At 34.5% G+C, this 12,256-nt stretch overlaps 1 protein-coding gene and 1 pseudogene across 1 annotated transcript; one reads left to right on the forward strand and one right to left on the reverse strand.

The window, feature by feature from the left end:
* Positions 1-866: 866 nt before the first annotated feature.
* LOC130049810 (uncharacterized) lies at positions 867-6,400 on the forward strand. The gene is made up of 6 exons (XM_056147902.1): positions 867-1,009; positions 1,346-1,483; positions 1,943-2,037; positions 2,476-2,583; positions 3,179-3,291; positions 4,836-6,400. Exons 1-6 carry the CDS (start codon positions 894-896, stop codon positions 5,715-5,717), a joined length of 1,452 nt encoding a protein of 483 aa, XP_056003877.1. The 5' UTR covers positions 867-893; the 3' UTR covers positions 5,718-6,400.
* LOC125656062 (uncharacterized) lies at positions 6,331-11,496 on the reverse strand (annotated as a pseudogene).
* Positions 11,497-12,256: the final 760 nt, after the last annotated feature.

Consider the following 12,256-nt stretch of genomic DNA (forward strand, 5'->3'; position numbering starts at 1 on the left):
AATGGTGGAAACTTAAGGACGACAGACCTAATTCGAAATTTTGCACTTCTGCGCAGAAAGCCGCGCACATCGCTATTTACAGTCTCCGTGCATTGTGACGTCGCTGCAATTGTTTCATCACATTATGAACATGCGAAATTTACGAACTGAACTTGAGACTGTATAATTCTTTCATTATACAAGTAATACATCTTGTTTTAATCCATATTTTATATCAATTCTTCAATAAAGTCGATTTATAGAATTTCCATGACTTTTGTGTCTGTAAATCCGCATCGTCGCAAACCACGGTTTATTGTTTCATTCTATTTCACAAATAGAATGAAACAATAACCTGTGGTTTGCGACGATGGTGAATCCGTGACTTTAAAAAATCTGTCCGTGATTCTTCCGTGTTTTATGTATAATTTCTGGGATTCCGTAATTGTCCGTGTTTTTACAACCTTCCGCGCATATGGGATGAATCAAACTGTCTTACGTATGCACAACGAAATAAAAAAAAAGGAGACTCTTTTGTTATTAAAATTTTACTTCTGAATATAGTTTATATCATGAATATTTTTATCAATAGTAATTACTGTATTACTCTATAAACAATTAACGATTTACGGCATGCACCAGAAGTGCATTACTCAAAAACCGACGACAATATCTATTTAAAACCAACTGCGGAAAAGAGGGTAGAATTATATTTTGAAATCTTTCGACCATTCATTAAAACGACAAAGAAATAATGACTAAAACCGTATCAATCAACAACAAACGAAGAACAAAGGCAGGACCGGGGGTAGTTTTCTCGGCTGACAATAAACACGCTATCGCCCCTACCCATAGGGTCGGAAAGTCTCGTTTACTTTCACTTTCGATTTACTACTTCCGGGCAGTAGGCGAAGATGCCGCTTTGTTTTGCTTTCGGCTGTACCCATATGACAGGGTCTAAACGTACTTGCAGTCTGTTTAGATTCCCCACTGATGCCAAGAAGAGGAAGAAATGGATTGATAGATGCAGGTAAATTAAATAAAAAATAAATTATCTTAATAATGAAATGGTGAAAAGCTGTCGATGACCGAGTATTAATGGTAATCATATCACCGTTGTGACAACTTGTGTCCTATACAAACACTTACAGTAATAATTTCATGTAATAAAAAAGTTATATACTATAAAGTATTGCCTATACTGCACTAAAATACAGTGATTCCTTTTTTATATCAAACAATATCTTGCACTGCAGGGCATGTTGCAAACGTGTACCTTTAACAGCTGTTTAACCCAACGATATGTATACCAGCTGTATTTAAAATTAAAATGTCTTCAGCTTGTGTAATATCCTTTACTTTTCAGGAGAACAGATAGAGAATACAACAGCAATGACAGAATTTGTAGTTGCCATTTTAAAGATGGTAAAAAGGAAAATGGACCTACAATTTTTGTATATAGCAAGAATGTTGACTGCTTTCCTGAAGTTTTGAAACCCAAAAGGTGAATTACAGAATAATGCACATACAGATACTGGTTTCAAATTCATTCCCTTATTATATGTGGCATAGTCTACAATTTTGATCAATTCGTTGTCCCTGTTTATTGATGTATATTTAAGGAGGGGGGGGGGGTAATTAATTAATGTTTCGATGAATATTTTTTTATGTCTCCCCCTGGAAGACATCCAGTTGTTTTCCTTAAAGTTATAGTGGATCTGAGGGTGTAAAATAGTTTGTGAACACTTCTCCAATATGACTTATCAGAGTTCATAATGTCTATATTCCTGCTTTCCGTACCATTCAGTTCATTAAAGGGGAAAAGGTTTCATTTAATAGAGCACTTCCAATTTGGGGTGCTGCCGGGAGACATTGTTTTTCATAAAAACAATCTCTAGTTTTTATATAAAAATGTCCATATAGGTAAGGTAATGTAATATAAAACTTTGAATGAATTTTACAGATGCAAACTTATGGATATCGATACAGAGAGGTCCCTCAATGCAGAACCAAACCATGACCATCCACATGCAGTTGATAATCACACAGTCTCTATAGGTTGTTAAATCATTATCATTATATTCACATTGTAAACATATCATGTATATATCAAACAGATAACTTCTTCAATCTTAGTTGTGATTTTTTCATGAAATGTACTTTAACACTTCAATAATTACATGTTCTTTCACAATTATAGGATTAAACATTCTTTTTAAAGAATTTATCAATGCGTAAACCCTGGACATTTTACTCACAAACTGAAAACTGATTCTCATAATTCCAATTTGTTCCCTGTATTATCAATTTCAAAAATAATTTGAACAGTTTCCCCTCATTATGTTAATTGCTTTCAGGTGCATATGTATAAATCTACATAGCATTTTTGGATTTATTGATGTGTAAATTCTCATTTAGCTTTATCAATCAACAAAACTGTAATAAATAACATTGTAATTTTATAATTATAACATTATCAATTTATGTTTCATACAGATGACTGTGGTGGAGCATGTGCAATGGAAGTACCAATGTCGCAGTTTGAAGCACATGGGAGCAACACTGACCATTGTTATGCTGGTTCACTTCCAAATGCACCCAAAGGTACTAAATGGTTTATAAAATGAATTCAATTTCATTTTTGCTATAGTATCTATCTGTCTGTACAGCAGTCAACACATGTACATTTATTTCAAGTACATGACAGGCAACATAGTGTTTTGATTTCCTTATCAGGATTGTGGATAACCATTCTCCAATATGAGTAATATTTTCTGTGGGCGATTATATATCAAAAATCGCCTCGCTCACATGGTGACCATATCTTCCCCCAAACTTTCCCTTTCAATAAAATGTTATAATAAATGTAGTAATTAGGGCTATATGGACTGTGGATATCGGCCTGGATAGCTCAGTGGTTAGAGCACCTAACAGGGGTCCTGGGTTCGATTCCCGGTCCAGCCAAAGATTTTCTCCTCTCTCCTATACTACACTAACCATAATATGTCATGTCATGTGTAAAGCAGATGCTAAGCATTGGTGATATCAAGCATATAATGTGATCTAGACTAGCCGCATATAAACAGTGTGGTGATTTCAGAACCCTAGAAGAAAAATACAAATATAGACCACAACCCTGATTATGGTTTACTGAGATTGTTGCTTATATTATTTTCAATATGTATAATTACATTTACAGAAAGTGTCACTGAATTGGAGAAAAAAGTGCAAGATCTTCAGAGAGAACTAGAATCTGTTAAACTTAGAAAAAAGGCTTTCTCAATCAGCAACATCATACAAGACCCAGACAAGGTTGGTCATATATATAACAAAGATTATTTAAATAAGCATTCTGAGAGTATTGCATAAGCAATATATGTCCCCTATTGTCGCCCCCCCCCCCCCCCCCCCCCCCCCCCCCCCCCCCCCCCCCCATTCATTGACAGTTGTAATATTCGAAAGAATGTACATTTAATGTTGTTTGACCTTGAACTGTGGCTTAAAACATTGGCACCAGGTCACCATGTGAAATTAATATGACCAGTAGGGAACTAATTGGTGTTAACCTATTGCAGAAATGCAGCATTAATTCTTGAAAAATTTACCACAATACTAAAATTACACTGTCGCTTTTCTGATCGAAGATTGTCCATCGTCTCGTGATCATAAACTTTTCATCTTCTCCAGAACCATTATACCTATTTCAATCACACTGTACAAAGCATCCCTTGATGAAGGGGATTCAAGTTCATTCAATTGAAGGGTCATGCTACATTCAAGGGGAAATAATCAAGAAAAGGCAAATATAGTGGGTCATTTAAAGATCTCAAGAACCATTGGGCCAGAAAAGTTGACATTTATATGAAAGCTTCCCGAAATAGAGTGGATTCATGTTTCTTGCTTTTAACTTTGACCTTGGAGTTTGACCTGCTTTTAAGAAAACCAAACTACTAGTATTCAATATCTCCTGTAGAATTTAAGAAAGAACTTTCATATTTTGTAAATAGATTTCTATGGCAATATTTTTTGTTTCTTCAACTAAATGTGACCTTGACCTTCCCCAGAACAACAATGTTATGTAAGTTATGCATTTGTATCGAGACATCCCCATGATGTGTGAATTCAGTTTGATTATGTCATGACCCTTTGGGATTAGATTAGGACCACAATATGGCAATTTTTTGGTGGAAAAAACTTTGAAAAATGACAACAGCTGGGCCAAGGTGACTCAGCCCATGGGCTTCTTGTTTCATGCAAGTGTTTAAATTCTTTATGATGGTAAAGCGAAATAAATTAATATGTGTGGTTCTTGTTACACTCCCTTGAAAAATAGGGTAGGAAGGTAGGGACTTTATTAATGATAGATTTTAGATGGAAACACAATTCTCCTTTACTTTCACTTCTTTACCATTTATACATGTATATGGTGTGATATATATATATATATATATATATATATATATATATATATCAAAATGGTAGGGATCACTCTAGTTTCGGCAACTCTTTTATATAAATATATATTTCAAATAAATAGATAAGTACAGAAAAAAATCTGTGCATGTTTTTGAATATGAAAGTTGGAAATGATATTTCAACCAGAGTCCGCATGATGTTAGATGGCCTGTATTAAGTGTTTACAGTTTAGCATTTTAGCGGTATCTATATATTGGCTATGAATGAACTTACAGTCAAGCTTCACCTGAAGGAAATTGGGTCTAAACCCTATAAGTATAGTGGTATATATTATGCACCCCTAGGGACAGTTGGGTAGCTGGAACCACACATATTTTTTTTATTTGGCCTAATAATAGTATTCCTTTCCACAATTATAAATTGCTGTTATTTTGTTTCAGATGCTGCTATATACATCGTTTCCATCGGATGTGTTTAACGTGTTGGTGGCTATGTTAGAGAGAATGGGTCCATTTAACTATTATAGTGGTTGGACGGTACAGGGATTGAGTATTTGTGATCAACTTCTCTTAACTCTGATGAAATTGCGTCTTAATCTCAGGGACCTCGATTTAGCAGAGAGATTTAATATCAGCAAATCTACAGTATCAAACATTTTTAACACCTTTGTTGCAGCTCTGCACGAAATCTTATTTGATGGCATTTTGAATGTAGTTGGAATACCTTCCCAGTTAAAATGTAAAGGATCACTGCCCAAATCTTTCGAAGACTTTTCATCTGCAAGAATAGCTATGGATGCAACAGAAATAACACAGGATGCTCCATCCAATATGAACAACCAGTCAGTATCTTATAGCAACTACAAAAGTCGACACACAGTGAAGGCCGTCACTTGTGTAGCACCAAATGGTGCTTTGGTCTATAGTTCAGATCTTTATCCTGGATCCACTTCTGATGCTGCTATTGTCGACCACTGTAGTGTATTAGATCAGTTGAAAGCAGGGGATATGATACTAGCAGATAAGGGATTTAACATTTTCGACAAACTTCCTTCAGGTGTTACGTTAAACATTCCACCTTTTCTTTCTTCAAAGTCCCATTTTACTAAAGAGGAAGCACAGCTCTGTTACAAGATTGGGAGAAGTAGGATACACATTGAGCGTGCAAATGAAAGAATCAAGAACTATAGTATTCTAAACCATATACCGTCACAATACAGACACCTATCTACTAAAATGTTTCAACTCTGTGTGGCATTGGTAAATTTACAGTCTCCTCTATTGAAGGAAATTGCAGACAAATATGAAATTAATAATGTGTAGTGCAATTTATTTCAGATACATGTATTAAGGGGGAATGCTACACCAGAGAAATTTTATGTGAATATATAGTGTAGGATATGTACAACAATATTTTTATATTGAAAACTTTCAAATTTAATTTACCTACTGAGCTACTCAGTTAGGCGATTTAATCTTAAGCAATATGATTGATTGATTGATGTTTTGATTTTGAGCGCGATGCTCTAACCACTTGCCCATGAAGACGAATATTGCTGATATTTATTTAAAAGGGTGTCAACCATTATGATGATGTAGTATACCTTTTTAATGTGTCCTGGAACTCTACTGCTGAAATAATCTAAGATTCTTCTTACTCTTACCCCAGCTTATATTTTTCTGACATGTATATGGGATTAGGTTTGTATTGATACATCACTTGTCTTTTTCCATCTTTATAGAAATTTATGAACTGTAATATTTTAAATTCTTCAATTGTTCCTTGGAAATTGTTTATAAGACTGGGAATTTTAAAGACTTGGATAATTTGATGCTATGCATCCAATCTAGATCTTGTTGTGAACTGTCAACTTGCATGTAAATTTGAACAATTTGATGTGTAACATAATTACTAGTGTAAAGAAAATTGTCAACATATGATACATGTATTTATTTGTTATACATGGATTTTTTTGTTGCACACATAAATTAATTTCAATACTGTATTATAAGTTTTCATCTCATGTCTTGATGAAGGTCTCATTTTTAGCCGAGTTGCAACGAAGTTCAACTCGGCTATTGGTTTGGTGATGCGGGCGGGCATCAACAATTGGTTTCCGGATAACTCGAATAAAGTGCACCGCCACGGCACATGATACGCCCGTCACATATTGTTAACAGTATAAATTGTACCCATTAAAACATTTTTTTTTATATCACCTTAATTAAATGTCACAGTGACCTTAAAGTAGGATGCGACACACCTTCTACCTAAGATGCATTAGTTAACCAATTTTGGTGATTCTAGGTCTAATAGTTTTCAAGTTATGAGCCGGACAAGTTTTTGCCATATATGGCCATATCTTCTTAATGAAAAGTCACAGTGACCTGGTTTTAATGTGCGACACACCTTCTACCCAAGATGTATCTACAGACAAAGTTTGATGATTCTAGGCCTTGTAGTATTTAAGTTACGGGTCGGACACGAAAAAGCTAACAGACGGACGGACATGAACGCCATACCATAATACGTCCCGTCTTAAGACGGGCGTATAAAAACTTACAATCTAATCAAATGAAACTTTGAAACAATGTATCCCATGCAACTCGGCTCATGCACCCCTGGGTGCATACATTTATTTTTAATGCTAAAAAGCAAATATTTTTCATAATCTTTACTTTAAATTTCCCAAGCAATGAAAATAGATCGAAGCAGGTATGCCTTGTTCATAACTCATTCACAGGCCACAAATGACAAATTTTGCTTTAGAATTGTTAAGTAAACCTTATATTTTGGCATCTACTTATTTAAATGAGGTAGGCTTTGACCAAATTGAAAGTCACAAAGAGTCCAATCATACCTCATGCACTTAAGTTTTTTTCTCTACCTCGTTTGTATGAAACGTTTTCCCCAATTTCAAGCAAATGTCACTATCATTTCCCAATTGAAAAGGCCCAAGTCCTTGATATCAAGACATAAAAAAACCTGTGTGTGGATGGGAAATGTAAGAAAATACAAATATCTTTCAAGCTTGTTATTACACAGATGGTAAAAAATCATTGAAATAGAATTCGATCATATTTGTCAAGTTTGACTGCCACAACTCATCTCGAAGAATTCGAATCACTGCCATATCCACTGGTGTCCACACCACGAAATCACAGCAAGTAGTGCCTGTAAGGTAAAGTTGAATTTGATGCCAATAGTCATGGCGCTCCTTCAGATTCAGGGTTCCTGCAGAATTGCACTCTGGAAAAAAAAAATGAAAAACTGACATCTAGCATTCCTTCATGATTATTATTTTAGACCATTATACATCCTAGAAAAATGAGAACTTACACAGGATGAAACTTACTACACCAAAGGAATTTGATATCAATGATGTGGTGGATATGTACAACAATATTTTGAAATTTAAAACTATTAAATTTACATATACTTCATTGGTCAAAAACGCAGTTTTAGTAAAAAGTAATCTGGGGGAAAACTTAAAACCCCTGGTGGACTCGAGCTTGTGACCTACAGTTCAACAGTCGACATGGTAACTTGCATTGTAACTTAGGTAGGTAATTTATTCTTTAAAAAAAATGAACTGATATTTATGTTTAAAGACATCTGCCTGAGAATGTAGTACCTCCTTTTAAGGAAACATTGTCATTAAAATCTTATCCATTACTTACCCAGATAAAAAGCTTTCAAGTTGGCACAGGCATCCTTAATGGCCATCCCTTTAGCAGAAAAGGGGTATTTCACTTCAATGATATCTGGTGATATACATCCAGCTACTTTTCCTTGAAGATGGAACTTCTGGAGTTTAGGATATCCTTGGACAAATCCATCGGGAGAGGCACCAAGAACTCCAGATTCATGAAGCCATATGCCTATAAATACAAATAATGATTATTAAATAAATTTGACCAAATTGTACATACATGTACTAAAGCAGAGTTTCAGCTTCGTATATAATAGATTCCATAATGATATTGACTTTTATTTCAAAATAAGAAAATTTAATTTAATTTAATTAATTAATTTAATATGAAACTTAAGCAAGAGTATTCTTTTCTTCTAAAATCGATATCTATAGTTGCATGTAAATGGTATCATAACTCGCACAAATATATCAAGATACCTGTTTGCACTACTGTGACGTCCCCTGCTTTGCAATATTCTGCTATTGCAACACTCTCGTGGTTTATACCCCCACTGGATGGAGGCTCTCTTCTCCAAGTTGTAGGCACTTAGAAGCCTTTTCTTCAACGAATTAGTCAACCTGATGAGAAAAAAATGGATGAGGTTATTAACTGTACTATCAATTGGACAATGAATATATATTTAACACTTTAAATCACATGAACTAACATCAAGTGTATTTAATGCAATGTTTATATACGATAATACATTTGAGGGATTTCTAGGAAGTCAATATAGACTAATAGTTTTTTTAACTAAAATAATCTGAGATGCAAATATCAAAGTACTTAAGTAAAGTAAATGTAAAGTTTACCTGTTGCGCTTTGTAGCTGCTATGATTTGACCAAAATTAGAGGCAGTAAATCGAAGTTTCCGTACTGCTGCCCATACAGCATTTTCTCTTTGGCCAGTGGTCAGAAAGGCTGTATGAATAACCTTGTCAGGTGATACCGCAAGCTGCTGTCTCAGCCATGGAAGAGGCTCCTTTGCTTCGAGGTACTCCTGACATGTGATAAGGTCTTCAACTGTTGGCACAGGTGGTGCCTCAACCTCTGGTTCCTTGGAGAGAATCCAGTGCATAGCTTTAAAGAAAAAACACCTCAAATTAAATACATCTTTAGATACATGAGATATATTATTAAAGACAGGACAATACTGAATAGCACAATATTGTGCAACATACTTTACTTCCACAGTGCATATAATATTGTTAACCCTGGTACCAGTATACTAATTGCATTACTCTCTTGGTGTAAATCAATTAAACAAGTGGAAACAATAAACTTGCATCTAAAAGTACCTGTACTCGGAAATTGACCGAGCTCTCATATTAGATCAAAATATTCAATGCCATTTGTTTCAAATGAAACAAAGATGAATATTTAGACCTAGTATAATTTAATAAGTTTCATTAGTACAATATTCACAAAAATCATTTTTGAGCACTGACCATTTAGGCCTCTGTATCTGGACTAGACAAAAGAGAAATTCAGACACACAGTTTTGAAAAGAGCTTTAAAGAGAAGAAGAGTTCAAGTGTATATTAATACACTTGTAGCTTTAGTTAATATTAGTTCAAGTGTGATAAAAACACTATCTTATTAATTCTGATTACAATCATTACTCCAAATCAATATATATGTGAATTATAATTTGATGAAAAGCACAGGTCTGGCAGTCTTTGCATTAGTAATAATTTTACAAGCCCAACCTCAATTTCACTAGACTGATATGTACTGTATGTAACAATAATTGTCTTTCTAATATGTACAATGACTTTCACTGGCCAAAAATTTAAATAATTGTTGCATCTGTCATCAGTAATTTTAAAATTTCAATAACAATCCAATTTCAACACAACTGTAAAGGAAAATCAATTAAACCAATTTAACTCCTTAAAAACAACAAGAAAATCAACTGTTGACAACAAAAAACATTTTTTCAGAACAATGAAAACAACCTGTATACCGCCCCAACTGTCCAAGTTGATTATGTAAAAATAATCTATCCTCATCAGCTACTACTCGTTTTAGTGCTCTGATTATATAGGGAAATCATGCAAACTTAAGTAATTTTGTTTCCGTTCATTAATCATTACGCAAAATTGCAAACCAACATTTTTATCCTTCACAAAATATGAGTTGTCTTTAAAGATGCATAGCTTTGACAAATATTGATAGCCATGATAACAATTTTGGAGCAGGTACCTGTAGTTAGGTTGATTTGATGGATACAGCTCCTGCATTGTCATTGTAGTCTTTGGTCCAGCCGATTTTGGATGTTTAATCCAGCTACACTTCACGTCAGTTTTTGTTGCCCTTTTGTAACTGTAACAAATACATGTATACATTTATTGCTGTCATCATTTATATAGTTCAGAGGGAAACCCAGATATGAAAAACTTCCAATAAATCAGTATCACATTAAATAATGCAAATGGTGAATTTAAAATTAACTATTTACCATTACAAGTGAAATCTGCATGCAATTGATAAATAAAACACATTTAGAAAGCATTTTGGTTATTCGGTTCTACAGCTGTTCTATGCAAATGTAAATCAAACATACCCAAATAACAGTGTTGCTGCTACATGGTGACACTTGAATTCCCCCATCGGACATTCACATGACGCATCTTTTACAACGCCATTGTCATTTTCTTCCAGAAATACCTGCTCATAAAATTTTTGATGTGTATCTAATAACACGATTGAATAAATCAACAATAAATACAATATGTAATTAAATTTAGTAAATATATTGGTTTAACTTCCCTGACAAGCAGTGTTGTCAAACGGCATGGCCATGCCATGCCCAGGGGAATATTTTCCCATTATATTTACATGGTAAGCTCAATGTTTGCTCCACCATATTGTTCAGGTTCAGATGTGAACATGCATACAGTGCGCTGGACATATGCATACACTAAAATTCATTGACAATTCTTCAATTTTGGCTCATAACTTTTGATTTTCATATATTATCAATGCAATTTTTTGTTTCAGCTGCTACCAGTTAATTTATGATCATTACTGTACGAAGATTAAGTGTAATTGCCTACGATGACTATATAGTATGCCTTGAATAGATAAATTGCTTATATTTAAAAGATTCCGCTTAACTGACATTGAACTGTTATGGTTACACTGTTAAACAAAAGTCAAAACTTACCTGAACTTTGTAAGAAGTATCTCGCATTGACGCTTGCACTGACGAATTAACAACCCGCAATTCCCGGTCGAAAACGAAACGTAACACTCTATCACTTTCCACCGCTGCCTCACTCTTTTTTGTAAGTTTACTTTGACCGTTTACGTAATTTGCCCAGTATGTTATTGATAAAGCCATAATGGGTTACTGCCCGGAAGTGAATTTTATCGCGCTTTCTCGCAGGTCACGTGCCGAGACTTTCCGACCCTATTGGGTAGATATTTTATTATTATACCAAAGCAAAATAATTCCTCTTCCGACAAAAAAACCCAAAACAAATCGTTCCGTCATAATGTTGGGAACAGCTGCTATAGTTGTGACGTTGAATACGCCGCTGGGCTTTGTATTTGACGTCACAATGCCGATTGCGCGGAAAATCGATCCTGCCGTTGAATAGTTATAGGTTATAGACTTTGTATGGGAAAATATGACGACCGAGTTTTTTGGCGCGTAGACGGACCGAGCTTGCGAGGTCCGTTCGCGACAAAAAACGAGGTCGTCATATTTCCCATGCAAAGTCTATAACCTCTTTATTATATACTTTCAATCTCATTTAGAAACTAACAATAATTTTATCTTTAACAATAGCTTTATCGGTTTAACTGAGTAAAAGATGAAAAACACGAAACATTTGAAAATTAACGGCGTAGAAACCGGATTGTGATGTAATGTTTGCGGGCCGGAATGTTTCCGGGCATATATCGTGTGATACATGCCCGCAAACTTTTAAAGAAAAAAGAAGAGATGAAATTGAAAGTATATAATAATTTGAAGAATATCATCCTAGCGCAGATCTTAGCACAGAACCGATCACACGGCAGAGATACACATATATTGGCGAAAATAGTCGGCTTATCATTATCTTTTAATGTAAAGAAAAATATAGTCAGTTAGAATAATATGCGTCTGAGATTGCATTTACCAATCAACATGTACCACCGTATTACAAAAACATGTA

The sequence above is a fragment of the Ostrea edulis genome, chromosome 8 (assembly GCF_947568905.1).
Source record: "Ostrea edulis chromosome 8, xbOstEdul1.1, whole genome shotgun sequence".
Lineage (NCBI taxonomy): Eukaryota > Metazoa > Mollusca > Bivalvia > Ostreida > Ostreidae > Ostrea > Ostrea edulis.